Source organism: Mus caroli, unplaced genomic scaffold (genome assembly GCF_978045245.1).
Source record: "Mus caroli unplaced genomic scaffold, Mus_caroli_1 scaffold_4, whole genome shotgun sequence".
NCBI classification, from domain to species: Eukaryota; Metazoa; Chordata; class Mammalia; order Rodentia; family Muridae; genus Mus; species Mus caroli.
Window position 1 is genome coordinate 23,468,021 of NW_028227259.1, and position 19,100 is coordinate 23,487,120.

Genomic DNA, 19,100 nt, shown 5'->3' on the forward strand with positions numbered 1-19,100 from the left:
ACAGCTGTTTTGTAATCTCATTTCACAAGAGCTAAACATTAGGCCAAGCCTGCATACCCTGGGTTTTGACCTTGACTCTCATGAGGCTTTGTTTCCTTAGCTGAGGAGGAATGACATTCAGACAGTAGTTATGATAGGCCCCTTTGGATTCTAGCTTCCTGGATTCTAACTGCTTGCTAGACTTCCAGACAGAGGCCTCTGTGGGCCAACAATGCCCTGTGTGATGTCACTGGGCTCTGAGAGCCAGCCTGTGGTGGCCTGCTGAACACTCTGTTGCTGTAAGGCAACCCAGCATGATCTAGTACCACCTAGAAAATTACATCTTTTCATCATTCACAGACCTGACTCCACTTATGACTCTGGTTGTCAAATAACTTTAAAAGCTGCCAGAAAGGCAGCCTCATTGACAGGTAAGGAGCTAGGCCAGAGTTAGAGACTCAGGAAGTCCAGGCACCTAGACCAGTACAAGCAGTGGTCTGCTGGACATTGGCTAATGTGGACTCTGCCGAGCAGCACGGAGACTGATTTACCACAAGAAAAGGCTGGCTATGCCTCACTTCTGGAAGACAGATACTGTGTAGGCTCCAGTTCCTGAAAGGGGACTCTGTGACATACTTGTGTGAGCTCTTTATAGTTATTTAAAACTCAGTGGAGGGAAGGCCTTTGAGGAGTGAGGTTACAGGTCCCATCTGAAGAGCAGTGTTGGGAAGATAATGCATTGCAAAATGTTGTTTTCAGAAAAATCAGTGGTGGCATTGATCAGAAGCAAGGTCACGCTCTCCTGACACTAGTGTGGGGAGGATGTGTGCCCGCACAGATCTTCACACCGATGTCTTAATCACATCATCATACTTTTACATTTTTTAAAATTTATTTTTAAAGGAGTGAGAGTTTATTTTAGCTTACAGCTTGAGGGGATAGATTTCATAGTGATGGGGAAAGCATAGAAGCACAGTGGCAGGAGAGGGAGGTGGCTGATCACATGGTGTTCACAGCCAGGAAGTAGTGAACTCTGGTGCTCAGGGCTTTCTCCTCTCCATTCACCTGGGACCCCAGGCCACAGAATGCATCACCCATATTTAATGCGGATGTTTCCACCTCAATTAACCTAATTTGAATTATGTAGATTTACTGAGAGTCTCTCTCTCCAGTGATCCTAGATCCTGTAGAGTTGACAATATTAACCATCACAGGAACGGGGACTCTGACAAGGCCCCTTTAATAAGATATGCTGATAGTCAGGCAGCTAATTCCAGCACCAAGGAGACAGAGGCAGGCAGATCTCTTGAGTTCTAGGCCAGCCTGGTCTACAAAAATGAGTTTCAGGACAGCCAGGGCTACACAAAGAAAAAAAACAAAAAACAAAATCAATTAATAAAAAAAATCCATAAAGTATGCTGACAAGGCATTTTATAACCATAGGTTAGGGAAAATTTCACTACACTCACCCACACCCACACCCACACATACATGCACCTATGCACACATACAGGCACACACATGTGTGTGCACACACACGCACATGCACACCTTTGACAGTTTTGTGTATTACACTGAATTTTAGTTATTTTCATTCCCATCACCCGCTCTCATCCTCCCCTCCTGCCGGAAACCCTTATTCTTTGTAAAAGTCTCTGTCCTCCTTGCAGATCTATTCTCTGTATGTCACCCACTGAATTCAACTACAGCTGCTTGAGTGAGCTTGAGCGGGAGCCATCTTTGTTTCTTGAGACAAGGCTCTCTGAGCCTGCAGCTCACTGGCTGGGTAGACTGGCTGACAAGTTCCAGGGATCCTTCTGTCTTCAAATCTCCAGGACTATAGTATTACAACTGTATGCAGCCCCCTGCCCCCTCTTCCTTCCTTCCTCCCATCTTTCTTTTCTTTGTCTATTTTTTAAAGATTCATTTATTTTATGTATATGAGTACACTGTAGCTGTCTTCACACACACCAGAAGAGGGCATCAGATCTCTTTACAGATGGTTGTGAGCCACCATGTGGTTGCTGGGAATTGAACTAAGGGACCTCTGGAAGAACAGTCAGTGCTCTTAACTCTCCAGCCCTTGTTTGTCTTTTTAAAGATCCATTTTATGTGTGTGAGTGTTTTGCCTGCATATACGTACATTAATTATGCCTAGTACCCTAAGAGGCCAGAGGAAGGGGTTGGACCCTGGAACTGGGACTACAGATGACTGTGAGCTGCAGTGTGGGTGCTGAGACCAAATCCAGGTCCAGAGCAAGTGCTCCTAATGGCTGAGCCAGCTACTCTCTAGCCCTAATGTGCCTGGCTTTTGCTTTTTTTTTTTTTTTCTGTTTTATTTTTGCACTTGGCTTTTATGTGGGTGCTAGGGATGGAGCTCGAGGCCTCAAGCTTGCAAAGCAAACGCTTACCCAATAACCCTAAGGTATGAGAGAGAGAGAGAGAGAGAGAGAGAGAGAGAGAGAGAGAGAGAGAGAGTTTATGAATGTAGGAACACACGCTGTGGCAGATTTATGAAGGTCAGAGGGCTATGTGAAGTGTTGGTCCTTGCCTTCAGCCTGATTTGATACAGTCTTTCTGTTGTTCACCACTGTGTCTGTTGGCATAGCTGAGCGTTCTCAGGCCCTCCTGTTGCTGTCTGTCATCTCTTCACAGGGGCACTGGGATTGCATGTATGTAGCACAGTGCCCAACTTTATATGGGTTCTGAGGATTCAAACTCGTGCTTGAACAGCAAGTGCTCTGCCCACTGGCCTATCTTTCTAGCCCAAGTCTCACATATTTTAGCAAAGTTAATGGCTACAAATTTAGACTTGCAGTATTTATCTATTCATGAGTGCGTGTGCTCATTTGCATGTGCATGTGTGTGTGTGTGTGTGCGCGTGTGTACATTTGTGCCCTCCTTTTGCTGTCTGCCTTGTTGGCATTTATAATTCACACGTATCCTCGCTGCAGGAGGAGGAGGACACGCCTTTCTGAGGTGGTATCTGGACACATGTTTATTCTGCTCTGAAGTCTACTTAGATGCTGACAAGCTGTAGAGAACTAGGTTTGAGATCATCTCATTTTGAATTGGTAGCCATCTCTCTGTAATCCTTCTGAAGCTGGTGCTGCGCCTGAGGCGTTTAGTGTCCTCCTGTGTGAGTGTCAGTTCTCCTGGGAAGGCCCCTTTGCTGCTTTGACACTCTGGTCCTGATTGTGTGGTCCTCTCTCCTCCATCCCCCCCCCCCCACACACACACACAGCTTTCTGGAATTCACTGCTAGTCAGACGCCCCTGGAAGAATGCCTCACTTTCTCTAAGATCATCCCTCACTCTGTCATTTTCCTGTGCTTTCCAGAAAATTCCCTTCTATTTTCCAGTCTTCTACTGGTTTTACTGTGGTGGGCATATTTTACATTTCAATGGTCCCTTTTTGTTCTTTGATGTCCTTTCTTTGGTTCTCTGACTGTGGTAACCCTGATTTTCAGCTTCAGTATTTTGCAAGTAATGGGTTGTTCCTCTTTTGTGGCTCTCCACACATTTTTTTCCCCTTTCTGGAAGTTTTCCTCAAATGTCCTGGTCAATCCTTGGCATCTATATCAGTATATGTGGCCAAGTGGAACAAAACATTACAGAGTGTCTGGCTAACACTAGGAATGTATTTCCTTACAGCTACAGGACAAGGTCAAGGTGTTGGCAGGGTGGCTTCCACTTAAAGCCTTGACTCACCTACAGTCCCTTTCCACAAACTGTCACATGTCCTTTTCTCTGTGCATTGTTCCTGACTCTCTCATCAAGTTACCAGCTCCACAGGATCAGGCTTAACCTGGAGCTCAGTTAACCTTTGTCACCTCCCTAAAGGCTCATCACAATACAATTACGTTGCTGGTTGATGCTTTGACATCATTCTGGAGATTTGTGATTTAGTCCATATCAGCATTCCAAATAAAAAGCAGGACAAACAAGCTGCAGAAAGTCTCAGTGCAGTGTTGAGGCAGCTTTGATGCCATCTTCAAGGTATCCGCAGAGGAGCTAGCCTCTGTGGGAAGCTCTAGAACGGTGGTTCTCAACCTTACCCTGACTGGGCCTTTCTGGGCTCTGGGAGTGAACAGAGCTACTCTTTCTGATTACACGTGTAGCCTTGCCACGGCCCGGCTCACTCCTAGCACTCTTAGTGCTCTGTTCCCGCAGCAACTCAGCCAGTTTCTGCTTCACCATCCTCTCCCTTCCTGCCCAGGCCGCAACCTCCTCTCTCCTTCCAAATTGTGAGCATATGGCCAATAATGCAAGTATGTGTTCAAATCTCATGTGCCTTGGCTGCAGATGTGGCTCAGTCAGTATTTTTCTAACATATACAAACCCCTGGATTTGTCCCCCAGTGCCTCCCAAAACCAGGCACGGTAACCTATCCCTATAATTTCAGCACTCAGGAGGTAGAAGTAGAAAAGCCATCAGCTCAAAGTCAGCCTTGGCTGGTGAGTGAGTCTGAGGTCAACCCGGCCTACATGAGACCTTAGCTTAAAACAAAACCAAACTGAAACAAAGCACAGACTCACTTGTGCTCCTGGCCCCAGTCTGTTCCTTAAGGATGCTTAGCTTCCCTCTTTTCCACAGTTGAGGCTTATACTCTCTCTCCAAGTGGGCTGGGCATGGATAAGAAGTGCAATGCACCTTTGTTATAAAACATTCCTCCTCTCCTTGAGTTGTTTGCTCAAGGGGTAAGGCAAGGACTTTAAATTATGCTGCCTGTTTCATACTAACCTAGCTGGATGTTGATCCTATATATGTGTGAAGAATTTTTGTGACAGAAGAAGAGATAATTTTTTTAATTCAAAAGTATCAAAATAATTGTTTTTAAAACATTAAAAACAATTTAATCCAAGTGGAAAATTGAAAAACCAGAATTATCTAATTCAGCTCTCTTATGTTGACCTTGTCTAGGAAATTAGAATTTAAAAATGTGAAACCCACAATGAAAAGTGTCATAACTCAGTGTTTATTCTGTGGATTCCTGGCCATCGGGCTCTGGGCATCTATGTTACTTTTGGTTTTGCACCTTGAACAAGAAGACATGCTGGAGAATGAAAAGGAGGAACTCCTAAAGAAGAAGTCACTCGGAAGAAACGCGCACCAGCAAACCCATCACTCAGAGGGCTTCACTCATGGTAAGTCGGGTGAACCTGGGAAATCTGAATTAGATCCAGGGACAAATTGTGATGTTTCTGTTAACCACTTTCAAGGAAAACCATCAGAAAATCAGTATTTAGAAGAATAAGAGAATAATCTCCTTCAGATCATTTAACTTTCAAACTATAAAATACCTCATGTATTCCGGGTACATATGATACCCGGAACTCAGTAGGGTGTACACACAAGCATTTACCACCTATAGTTCTTATTTTTAGGTAGTTTGCTATATTTGCTTCAGGCAGCTTTCTGTCTTCCATAAAAATGAATTTCAACAGGGGCAATAGGAATGTAACCCCTGCCCTTTTCCACCTACCAACCTCGAAAGTGTCCTGTGCATGCGATCGCTCGGCAGTTCTGGTATTGCACAGTTTAACCTGTCTGTAGATAGTCTGTGTCAATATTCTCTTGGGATTTGTTCTCCCCCACAAATACTGTTGTAAGATTTGTGCTCCATGCTTACACAGGATGCCCTGGTCTAACAAATGCGTTCCCAAAGATGAAGAGAACAGTAAAGACATAATTAAAAGCTTAAAAGTCAGACCTGTGTTCTGGGCTCTGTGATGCTCTGGAAGAGTGCTGGCAGCCCATGTAGGGAGTAAGACACCAAGCAGCCCTCTGCAGCATCCTATCCTGCTCGCTCACTCGCATGTTATCTCTGTCCCCTGTTTTCTCTCTTCTCCTCTTGTAATTCCTGTAATACAGAGTTAGCTGAGAATCCTGTTCTCTCTAGTTCATCCCTGTGTGGTTCATCGCACACCAATCCTATTGATTTGGCCTCAAGTCCACAGGCTCTACCCTCTGTGTAGTTCAATTACTACTTAATAGTCACCTTAACTCTACACTCCTCTAACTTCCTTCATTTATTTTTCTAACCTCTGTCCCTTGCCTTAGCTCTCCCTTCTCTGTCTGCTTCTGGTGCTGCTGTGGTGGTTGCTTTAGCATCCTAGTGAGTTTGGTCCAGCTGGTTCAGCTCAGTGTTGGCATCTGTCGGCTGTCCTTTTAAATTCCATTTGGAACGTTCCTGGTTCTTGGTATACCATTTTCTGTTGGATCCCAGACATTGAAGATACTGAGAGGTATCATAGCATGATTCCAAGCAGGTCCTCTTCACCAAGGAGCAGTACAAGTGTACACACAGACAGATGATAGCATCTGTCACTCACAAAAGCCAGTGAACAAAGGCAAAAACTGAATCTTAAAACCTCACTTTATTCAGAAACCAGTGACCTGAGAGAGGAGAGGATTAATAGTCTAAACGTCTGTCTTCCATTACATCGCCAGCCCATGTATTATGTGGGGGATGAGAACAGAGGATGTCAGCTATTCCAGTGATCTGAGAGGGAAGAGGATTAATAGTCTAAAGGTCTGTCTTCCATTACATCTCCAGCTCACAGGTCATGTGGGGGAAGGGACAGAGGCTGTCAGCTATTTGGAATACTGTCTTGGAATTCTGGTTGAGGTGGTTAACCACATTTTTGAGACTTTATGTCTGTTTCTCATTGTCACCTCTTGCACAACCACTCCCCACCCGCTGCACATGCACTCGAGAATTCTGTGGATGCCTGGGTTTGAGAAAACAATGGATGTGGTTAGTTGATGCTGGTATCAATCTTATACTCCCTCAGGAGCATTTAGGCTAGCACAGAATCACCTCAGAACAAACAGACCATAAAGAGTATGTACATGGTATGCTAGTAATATGTTAGTGTTGATTCCCTTCAGCAATATTAAGTCCGAGTGTGGCATACAGAACAGAATCCAGGAATGTTCCCATTGGTCCTGTTGGCCCTCTATCAGAAGGAACCGACATGTGTGTTCTGCCCACTGCACGAAAGAAGCCCCTCCCTGCCCCACCTGCCTACCGTGTATGAGCATACTATCTTGTAGACATGTGGCATAAGAATTCAGCTCCCTTGAGAGTTTGTTGGAGGTTCTAGCAGGGGAATGTATCTACTCATGTACCCTTGACTGAAGACTGGTCGTCCTCTATTCAGGGAAAGTCCAGAAGGGCACACGTGGAAGGATGAGGGAGGCAGCTTAGCCAAAGCAGGTGATCAACCCTGGCAATCAGTGGGGTGACAGATGTAGCCACATCTCCCTCACATCCAGTCATGAGAGTGAGAGAGCTAGCCCTGTCCCTCACCAGCTGTGGTACTTGGGAAAGCAGGCCCACACCTCACTGGGCAGCACAGGAGAGCTGGCTCTAGTGACTCTGAGGACATGAGAATGGGAGAGCTGCCCGCCCCTTGCCAATTGTGGCTTTGGGTGAGCCAGCCTGGACAGTGTTGGAGAGCCTGCCCTGGTGGTGTGGTGCAGAAGAATTGGTGGGCTGACCAACTCAGCTGCCACCCATGCTCACAGTGAGATCCAGGGCTTTGAGTTGGCCCACCCCAGCATCCACCATCTCAGAGCACTCATCGCCTGCTGCTGACATTGGAATAGTAGGCTCTGCTTAGTCTCACTGACACCAGCAGGTGGGGCAAGGATACTGCTGTTTGCTTGCTTAGGGTGAAGGTGAGAGTCCAAGACTTGGGGCAAGTATAGTAAAGGTTTATCCTGCTTTGTCATTAGGCTGCCGTTTCCCCAGCACTTTCTTGGGCTAGTGAGAATGAGTTTATTATCTTGGAGATCTGCTGATAATATTTTATCTGTGACTATTTGTGTTTCGGTCGGCCAGAGGCCTCTGTAGTTCATGTGTGGCAGGTATGTATGAATGCACAAATGCATGCATGCATGTATATATATGTATATACACACACACACACACACACACACACACACATATATACACACACATATATTTGTATGTATGTATGTACATATGTATGTATGTATATGTGTGTGTTTATATATATATATATATATATATATATATATATATATATATATATATATATTTGTAAGTGTATGTGTGATACCATTCCCTGGATTGCATAAGAAGGAGGAAGCAAATGAGCTGAGCACTTTGCTCTTTATGCACTGACTGCAGACACAAAGTATCTAAGCACTTTAGGCACTTGCTACAGTGTCTTCCCTCCATAACGGCCTTCTAAAACCTGGGGTCAAAAGAACTCTCACTACTTATGTTGCTTTTGTGGGAGTGTTTAGCTCAGCAGCAGGCTAAGTAACTAAATGAAGGGCTCTGTGTCTTTCTTTCATCTAAAATGAATGACAAGACTTTACTAAAGAGTCTTTGGTTTGTGTAAATGATTTGGGCTTTCACCTTTAACTTTGTCATCTGGGGTTAGTTTAGAGACCAAGAAAATAACTGTTTCAGAAAAACTCAGAATGCTCTTGTCTGTGCATCTGCGTAACAGCACTAAGTTTTTACTTATGTGACTCAAATTTCCTTTTCTTGCAGATAAGGTTAACGTTTCAGATCCAGAACTTATCCAAGGATTGAGGCGATATGGATTAAATGCCATCATGAGTAGAAGACTGGGCATCGAGAGAGAGGTGCCAGATTCCAGGGATAAAATGTATGTCCTTCCTCTAATCAGACTTTAACCTCTTCTTAAGTCGTTAAGTTGGGCAATGTCAAGATTCTGATGATGGTGTAAAGACCACCTTACTTATTGGCTGAATATGATCTTGAGGTTTTGAGGAGCTAAATTAATCCCTTGAGGATTTTTCCTCAGTTCTGTCCAAAGCATTCACATTCCCAACAGACAGCGCTTTGGATATCTACCTGTCTTTTTCTTCACAGTCTGCTCCACTTTCCTTGTGTCTTCAGTTATCTGTGTTAATGTTAATTGTGGAAAATGCATGTAAGATTGCTATGCTAGTGATTTTCTAGCAGACAATTAAGCACAGCCACACTGGTGAGCAACCATAGCACTGCCTGAACGGAAGCTTTATGCCCCTCCCTTCCCCAGCCCTAGCAACACCCAATCTACTTCCAGTGACTGAATTTGACCACCCCAGAGGCTTCAGATTAGTAAATGCATACTAAAAGTGGAGGACTGTTTTATTTCGTTTTAGGCAGTGTTCTTGAGGTTCACCTGTTCAGATTATGTTTGTCGATGCCCTTTAGATATCATTTAGGTTCCAATAATTTCTTGGAAAAGAATATCAATTTTGATTAGCTAAAAGAAAAATGTTCAAGCTAAGGAAAACCTACACTTTCTAGTAATGCCACATTCCATGACAATAAAGTAGACGGCCAGATTTTGTGATATTGTGCAACACAGACATCATTCATGATGGGGCGCACTGAAGAGATGGAGTATTTGCACATAATGAACCAGTGTAACTGACTCAGAGGAAAACAAATGGGCTTGGGATGGAGCCTGCTTGGACTGTTGCCTGTTATGCACAGGGCCAGGCTTTGTGTCCAGCAGTGCTTCGAGGTGGAGGCAGCATCAGAAGTTCAAGGTCATCCTCAGCTACATGTCTCCCTTCCCCCACTCAAATTAAAAATACAAAGAATAGCCGGGCGTGGTGGCGCACGCCTTTAATCCCAGCACTTGGGAGGCAGAGGCAGGCGGATCTCTGAGTTCAAGGCCAACCTGGTCTACAGAGTGAGTTCCAGGACAGCTGGGCTACACAGAGAAACCCTGTCTCGAAAAACCAAAAAAAAAAAAAAATACAAAGAATAAATTTAAATTTGTTCAAACTGTAAACATGGTATAACTTTAATTTGGAGGACAATCTTTAAATAAAGTTAAGATTTAACTACCACGAAGACCAAGATTTTAATTTCAGTAAGTTGTGAATTTCTCTCCATGCTATTATTTCCCCCTAAATCTGATCTAAAAAGAATCAACTGTCTTGCTTCCTTTCTTCCATCACACAATTACATGTTAGAAAAAAAAATTTGACTCTAAAGCCAGAACCACATGGTCAAGCTGCCAAGTTTGCTGCCTGCTGGGGCTGGAGCATGACCCCCTTGTTCAATTACATCTTCATCAGCTTTCTGTTTTCAATGGTTTCCTTCACTTCCTAAGCTTGGTTGTCCTAGAACTCACTCCATAGACCAGGCTGGTCTTGAACTCAGCAATGCACCTGCCCCTGGAGTGCTGAGATTAGAGGCGTGCGCTACCATATCCACTGATTGACCACTTGGGGTTGGACAACCATTTAGTGTACATGTCCCTGAGGAAGACTAACTCTCCCTCCTGTATTATTTTCTTTTATTCCATCTCCTCTATTCTCCATCCATTCAATTGTGGTATATAACTGAATTTCCTATCTTATAATTTTGTATTTTCTTAATTTGTATGTGTGCGCAGGTATACATATGCACATGCCACCGGTTGGTATGGAGGTCAGAGGACAACTTGTAAGAATAGTTGGCTCTTTTCACTATGTGGGGGCCTAGGGATCAACTCAGATCACACGCCCCATGTCTTAGGGTTTTATTGCTATGAAAAGTCTATATGACCAAGGCAGCTTTTATAAAGGAAAACATTTAGTTGGGGCTGGCTTACAGTTTCAGAGGCTCAGTCCATCATCATGGTGGGAAGCACGGCAGTGTGCAGGCAGACATGGTGCTGGAGGAAACTACCATCTGCACTGGGTGGAGCCTGAGCACAGGAGACCTCAAAGGGATGCACTTCCTCCAACAAGGCCACACCTTTTCTAATAAGAGACACATCCTAATAGTGCCACTTCCTATGGCCAAACATTGGATCTATGGGAGCCAAACCTATTCAAACCACCACATCTCTTTGTCCAGTGAACTATCCTCACCTGCTCCTGAGTTTTTAAGGTTAAAATTGTATGTATATACTTTATTCATTCACCTACTGATTGGCACTTTGGTTGATTCCATATCAACTGGGATAATGCTTCAACAGCAGACATCTCTTCTACAGGATTTATACCTGCGTGTATATCTAAGGGCATAGTTGTTGGGTCATGTTGTCCTCCACAATGGGTGTGCTAATCTTCTTCCACATTCTCATTGTTTTGATAATGGCTATTTTAACAGATGTGAGTTGGAATCTCATCAATATTTTAATTTGCATTTCTCTGATTAGTGTTTTTGAATATATTATTTTATTGAATATTTTCATATACCTATTGACTACTTGTCTTTTTTTAAAAAAAGGTCTACTAGGCTTGTTTTCTTTTTTAACACAGGGCCTTATATATTCCAGGCTTGTCTTGGACTCATTATGTAACCAGCGATGGTTTTTAACTTCTCATTCGCCTGCGTCCAGTTTTCAAGTGTATACCATTATATAGTTTTATGTGGTGCTGAGATCTAACCCCTGGCTAAATAAGCACTCTGTTAACTGAGTTATAGCCTTGGCCCCTCCTAATTTTTGGCTTTAGTGGTAAGCAATCTGGCTTGCCTTCCCTAGTCAGATGTACAGTTTGCAAACCTTTTTTGCTTTTTCTGCACATTATCTCTTCCTTTTGATGATTTCTTTTGTCACAAAAGGATTTCAGTTTGATGCTATCCCACTTATTTATCCAGCCTCTATTGCTGAGCTCTTGGGTCATGTCCACTTGAGTGCAGTCTGTATGCTTGCCTAACCCCTCCAACTGTTCAGGTTTTGCCTGGTTGTCACCTCCCATGGTTTCTATTCCTTTGACCACGGTGCCAGGTTCCACTCATCAGGTGAACACACTATAGTACCATCCAGTAGTCTAACAATGTTGGTCAGGATAAACCCTCAGCTTTCAAGGTGCCTTCAATTCATGTTTATCCACAGGTACACACACTGAGAGTCCTCCTGGTTCATCTGCCCAGTCCCCGCTATCCTGGAATTGTCCAGGAAAATTTCCTCTTTGCCTAATTGCAGTGAGATTTTTTTTTTTTTACCTCACTTGTCTGGCCTTAGTTAATTACCTCCAGAGTAGCCATGGAGCCAATACGAGCCAATGAATTTTCCCCTGGGGATTCCTGCAGAACATCCTTCTGACTTATCCTTGGATGCTGGGCAGGTGTGGTTTTACACACCTGTAATCTCAGCACTCAAGAAGCAGTGGAAGGAAGATCTCTGTGAGTTCAAGGCCAGCCTGGTCAACAACATAGCAAGTTCCAAGCCAGTCTTGGCTACCTACTTAGATATCCAGGTCAGCCTAGGCTATTTAAGACACTTAAGATATGTTTAAAAAACAAAAACAAAACCCTAAAAATAGGCTGATAGCCATCACAATTCCCACTCTGTGGCATTAAGAAAATATAAACACGCCTGTTGCAGGTAGAGTCTCATATAGAAGAGTTACTATATGCCCGTTCTGAACGGAGTGAGCTCACCAACCTGGAAGGAGGCTGGAGATACTGTTAGTCATCACCTCAATCACTGTTGCTATGGTGACAGAGCAGGTCAGGGGGCCTCTGCCCTGTCACTCTATTATTTCCTTGAGATCCCAGCTGTCTTCCTATAACTAGTCTTTGGGGATACTCTGGTCACCTTACAGTATACTCCCTTCTATTTTGCTGAGGTTAGCTCCAAATAATAATATACTATATCTCACCTTCTGTTTTTCACTTGTGTGAATTCGACCTTTTGCCAGTACTTAGAGGATTTGTGGTCCACTAATTCTTCTACAATTCTTAGTCAAGCTCCCAAAGCATAGCAAGGAGTACAGCACAGGGAATTTACTTTGAAGTTATCTTTCCATGCATTGAGACTGCCACTATTTATAACAGACACCAATACATGGCTATAATCATTGTTTTATGTCTTTAAAGTAGACCGAAGATGATGAAGATGGGATGTCAAGAAAGTAATTATAAAGGGGAAAATAATTTCAAGGTGTGAGAATAGTGTTAGAATTTAAGTGGGGCCACCAAGGTGGGATGTGCACACCCGATATTGCTCTCCACATGAGACTGAAGCCCACGTGGTGGAAGGAGAGAACGGACTCCTGCACTTCCTCCACTATACACCCACCATACCGTCATGTGCATGTACCCACTTTCCCACACATAGAACAAAATAAATAATGATTTAAAAAAATCAGAGAATTTCAGGACAGGCTAGAGATGGCTCAGTTGTTAAGAGTGCTTATTACTCTTTCAGAGGACCAGAGTTTGATTTCCAGGACCCACATCAGGCGGCTCACAGCTGCCTCTAACTTTAGCTCCAGGGTATCTGATGCTCTCTTCTGGCCTCTACAGATACTTACTTGTATGCACATGTGTATGCACACATAGATGCAGACAAATGCACATAAATGAAAATAGGGTTTTTTTTTAAATGTAAGAACATTTTGCTTGTTAATTTTGTACTTTTAACTGCCCCATCATTGTACTATCCTAATTAGTTCCCTAAAGTAAAGAAAGCAAAAGTAAGGGTTGGCATTTGAAGAAAGCTCAGAACACTTGAAGCTTTGGAATAACTAACTCTCTCTCTCTCCCTATTTTTCTTGCAGATGCCAGCAGAAACACTACCCATTCAAGCTACCCACTGCCAGCATCATCATATGCTTCTATAATGAAGAATTTAACACCTTGCTCCGAGCAGTGTCGAGTGTGATGAACCTCAGTCCGCAGCATCTCCTGGAGGAGATCATTCTGGTGGATGACATGAGTGAATTTGGTGAGCAGACACTGTCTGTCTGTCTGGAAAGCAACATTATTCTCTAGTGATACTTGACATTTGGTTTTGTTTGGGGAACTGCTCTCATGTGGCCCAGAGTAGCCTCTCTTTGAATTCCTGATCCTCTTGCCTCCACCTTCAAAGTGCTGAATTCCTGAGTGTGGTTCACCATGCATGCCTTGGCACGGGTATGTTTTATACAGATGTTTCTTGCTATCCCTGATGTATGTGGTACGTAAGACTGACCCAGACCTTGTCATGATGGGTCTATGGGTTCAGCACAGGGGCTAGCCTTGGCTTTAGGATTATTTCAGAAAGAAGTACCATATACATGGAAGAGGTACAGATGATTTGGGGTTTCCCAGATGGATAGGAAGGAAATAAGTTCTAGGTAAAAGAAATGGCACCTTAAAGGTCCAAGATGAGAAGAAACAGGATGAGCATGGAACATGTCTGCATAGTGTGAAGTTTATTCATGAATGTAGGGTTGGAAGGATGTAGGGAAAGGCACAAGGTTGGAATTATTTAAAGGGGGCTACTCAGTGAAAGGCATTTTTGGAATTTTGTCCAAGAACATGGGGAGCTAAGGCTGGGAATGAAGCACCATTGGTAGAGTGTTAGCTGAGCATGCATAGAGCCTTGGATTAAATCCTCAACTCTACATAAGCTGGGTGTGGTGTATACCTGCAATCCCAGCACCAGGAAAGTAGAAGGTTATCCTTGGTTATAAAACAAGTTCCAAGCCGGGCATGGTGGTGCATGCCTTTAATTCCAGCACTTGGGAGACAGAGGCAGGTGGATTTCTGAGTTCAAGGCCAGCCTGGTCTACAGAGTGAGTTCCAGGACAGCCAAGGCTACACAGAGAAACCCTGTCTCAAAAAACAAAAAACAAAAAACAAAACAAGTTCAAAGCCAATCCGAGCTACTTGGGAATCCTGTTAAGAAGGAAAGAAAGAAAGAAAAGAAAGAAGAAAGAAAGGAGAGACAGAGAGAGAAAGAGAGAAGGAAAGAAAAGAAAGGAAGAAAGAGAGAGGAAGAAAGAAAGGAAGGAAGGAAGGAAGAAAGAAAGAAAGGAAAGAAGGAAGAAAGAAAAGGAAAGGAAAGGAAAAAAGAAGAAAGGAAGAAAAGAAAGGAAGTGAGCTCAGGAGGCAGAGGCAGGTGGATTTCTGAGTTTGAGGCCAGCCTGGTCTACAGAGTGAGTTCCAGGACAGCCAGGGCTATACAGAGAAGCCCTGTCTCGAAAAGAAAGAAAGAAAGAAAGAAAGAAAGAAAGAAAGAAAGAAAGAAAGAAGAAAGAAAGAAGAAGAAAGAAAGAGAGAGAGAGAAAGAAAGAAAGAAAGAAAGAAAAAGAGAGAAAGAAAGAGAGAGAGAAAGAAAGAGAGAAAGAGAGAGAGAAAGAGAGAGAGAAAGAGAGAGAGAGAAAGAGAGAGAGAGAAAGAAAGAAAGAAAGAAAGAAAGAAAGAAAGAAAGAAAGAAAGAAAGAAAGAAGAAAGGAAGGAAGGAAGAAAGGAAGTGGAGAACAAGTTAAGAGCGTGACACAGGGAGAGGACCAACTGCACGTATGTACTGGTTCCTCTGTGCTTGCTTTTAAGATAGAATGATGACACTAAAATATCAGTCTTGTTACCCAGGCTTAGACTTCTACATTGGTTGTCCATTTACCTTAGGCAAGCAGGAGTGCCAGGATTCTCATGTCAATATTGGGTAGATTGACCCCAGCTCTGTCATGATTTCAGGCCTTCAAAGTCATCTAACCTACTGGGAAATTAGTCCATGATGAACTTGAAAAAGATATGCTGAGAAGAAAATACATTCCAGGCTGGCCACCCTGTGGGAGTGACGAGGTTGCTCTGTGTGTAACCCAAGGCCATGCTACTGTTTGGAAGTTATATGATATTGGCCATGTGCCTACCATATACCATTTCCACAGGGGTCATCTCCACTGAGTCTTGTACACGAGTGGGTGCTTCTTCCTTCACCCACACTGCCTTATCTGCTCATAGAGCTGAGATGCCTGTAGCTTACTGGACAGGAAATCTCATTCAAGTTGGGTGCAGGGTGCAAAGGTACCTCCTGGCCAGAGGAGTCGTGCTTCCTTTCTCAGAAGTTCACAAATCCTATAGTGGGCACACAGTTCTAGGAGTGACCACATCTGCCAGCCTTTCAGCACAGCACCAAGAGTCTGGAGACATGTTGGTCTCTTGTCAGTTTGACAAGGTGGCTTGAGCAACAAGCACTGACCTGACACCAAGGTGCCAAGCAGACCAGGCTGTTGGTAAGGGCATTTTTTCCTGGTTTCTCCATCTTCCTTTGATCCAGAGAGCTCTTAAGCCTCTTCCTATGAGCCCACTCACAGGGACTTCATCCTCACAATCTAACACCGCCATAGGCCCTACTCCAAGATACTATCACATGGGTGGATTTGATACATGCATTTGGGGCTGATGGACACAAACACTCAGTCCATTATATCTATTGACCTGCATATATATATATATATATATATATATATATATATACACACACACACACACACACACACACACACACACACACACACATATATATATATATATATATATATATATATATATATATATATATATATATATACATATAAAATGACTGCGCTATCAGACCAACTATCCTTACCACTCCTTGACCTTAGCCTTGGGCTCATGTAGAGCCTCAAACACAGGACACGATGGAACTCAGGATCAATATCTTCCTGATTTTCAATTCAGATTTTATTATGAGTTGTATAACAAAATTTAAACTGAAGCCTGTCTTTCCTGGACATGCCTACAGAGTGCCAGTGGGCTTTCTCAGCTTGAAGGAGTGGGGGGAGGGGGTTCTTGAACTCAATTGGTTTCATAACTTACCTTCAAGCCACTACACAATTAGAAGCAAAGTTGATCACAGTACCACTTGTGTAGTGAGTAGTAAAACCAAGTTAAGCCAAAAGACTTATAACCTATACCTTTTCTACCAAATTTTAACAATTACTTAGTAAAACAATGATATGTCACCAGAAGCATAAAAATTGTGCAGTTTTTGAACCACTCTTCTTGTAACAGGGGCACATTAAAATATATGCAATAGTTAGTGTTTTGGTTTTTTTGTTTTGTTTTGTTTTGTTCTCTTTTGTATTATTTTAGAAATTGGTCATAATGATAATTATTTGGATTTCTATAGATGCAGTTTATAAATTGCCAACTATCAACTATTTTTTCCAGATGATTTGAAGGACAAACTGGACTATTATCTGGAAATTTTTCGTGGAAAAGTTAAATTAATAAGAAACAAAAAGAGAGAGGGTTTTATCAGATCAAAGATGATTGGTGCCTCCCGGGCTTCAGGTATGGATGCTCTCTTAAGCTAGGGTTGTTGCCATCACTAAGCAGGAAATGGGTTCATGTGGCTCACTGTATGAGGGTACACAGCCTATCTTTGCAAGGAAGACCTGGTAGTAGGAGTAGAAGATGATTGGGCACCTGTGTCTGCAGGCAGGAAACAAAGGATGAAAAGGAAGTGGACTGAGCTACAAAACCTCAAGGAGCAACCCAGTGCCTCATTTTCTCCAGCAAGGCTGCACCTCCTAAAGGTTCCACAACTTTCCCACACTGTACCACCAATGGGGCCCAGGTGTTCCACCACAAAAGCCTGTAGAGAGATCTCATATTCACAAGCTACAACCATCATGACAGGGGGCCTCTTCCTTCCTGCATAGGAACTATCTTGGAGACCTTCATGTCACAGCAGGCTTAAATCTTTAATCTTCCATTGCCTCCAAAATATTCTTATCCAAACTATCATTTCATATGGAAGGCAGTCTTTTACCAAGGCCATGGCACCAGTCCCATCACCAACTGAGTGTCTCTAAGGAGACTCCAAAATGGAGTTTGAGATGGATTTTAAAAGATATCAAGATAGGCTCCATGGAGGGTCCTTCACAAAAGCTTTATTGGGGAGGCTATAGCATCAGCTCATTGACAGCAATGGGACTCCAACTGCCTCCCATTCCAGAAAACAAAGAGAACGTCTTGCTGTTAAATGTCGCCAAGGGTATGGCTTCCACACAGCATGATCTAGTCCTCATGCCAGGAGTCAGTAAAGTTATCATTCCAGCTTGTCTTGCACTCTGGAGGCTGCAAGAGCAGGGAGAAGGGTTCCATCTAGAGAGGGCCACAGAGGGTAGAGCCGGATGTATGAGGCTGAAGCTCCAGATCTGACACTGAGTAGGAGACCTGAGAGTCCACGTCTGTGCAGGAGTAAAGAGAGCAAAGCTGGGGTAGGCAGGCTGTGGTACTCACTCACAGGAAATGCTTGACAGCAGGATGGGGCCAGTTCTGGGCCTCATGGAGTCCCCTTGACGCCCTTATATAGATGTTCATATCTTGGCACCCTCCTACTTCACATCTTCCCTCTCCCCTCTTTCTGTACCCCCATGCTAACTGCATCTACATTCAAAAGAAAAGTTGGTTTATAATTTTCTTTTTCATTATTATTTTCTTATATTTCGCTTTACTGGATTCATAGAATGGATAATATAGTTTTGTTCTTTTTTACCAAAAATCAACATAAAGCAGATGACCTGTGTTAAGGAGATTATGCAAAATTTGTCTAAATGTTGTTTAGTCACTTAAAAAAAATCTAGATTTATGGGATTGTTTGTTTGGAGTGAAAATTTCCAAACTTTACAGCACTCTCTTTTTTTTTTTTTTTTTTTTTTTGGTTTTTCGAGACAGGGTTTCTCTGTGTAGCCCTGGCTGTCCTGGAACTCACTTTGTAAACCAGGCTGGCCTAGAACTCAGAAATCCTCCTGCCTCTGCCTCTCGAGTGCTGGGATTAAAGGCGTGCGCCAGCATGCCCGGCTTACAGCACTCTTTAAGAATGTAATTACTTTGTGGTAATTTAGATGAGATGGAAAGGATTATAAGGTGTGACTTTGATAGAGGCTTTGAGCCTCCCACCATCCCCAGTGTGCCCTCTGCTTCCTGTCTGTGAATCTGGAAGCCCTGTCTCTGCAGCTGCTCCAGCACCATGCTTGCCTACCGCAGCCATGTTCCCACCATGATGAATGATGGGCCCTATCGCTCTGGAACTTGAAACCCCAACTAAATGTTTTCTTCTACAAGTTGCCTTGGTTATAGTGTTTTACCCCAGCAACAGCAAAATAACTAATATGCACTTTTTATTAGAGTAATTGTTTGATGGTTATGAATAATTGTATTGTTGTTAGAAATTTGGTATTTGTGATGGTTTATCACTCTGCTCTCTGAACAAACACAGTTGGCTGGCTGCCCCACCCTTCTTCCTGCCACTCTGTCCCTACCACAGTGTGTGCCTGTCTGTGAGCCAAATAAGCCCTCTCATCACAAAGGAACAGAGAAGGAAAGAAATTTTGCTTGAAGTGAATTTTAGTTAAAAGAGAACTATATTTCAAAGCTTC

General features: G+C 43.3%; 1 protein-coding gene across 1 annotated transcript in view; it reads left to right on the forward strand.

Moving 5' to 3' along the window:
- Positions 1–242: 242 nt before the first annotated feature.
- Galntl5 (polypeptide N-acetylgalactosaminyltransferase like 5) overlaps positions 243–19,100 on the forward strand; it is a 37,340-nt gene continuing 18,482 nt past the window's right edge. The window contains 5 exon segments of the mRNA XM_085836121.1: positions 243–410; positions 4,902–5,125; positions 8,512–8,629; positions 13,482–13,648; positions 16,885–17,007. Coding sequence (XP_085692247.1) covers positions 4,933–5,125; positions 8,512–8,629; positions 13,482–13,648; positions 16,885–17,007 — 601 coding nt within the window. The 5' untranslated portion in view covers positions 243–410; positions 4,902–4,932.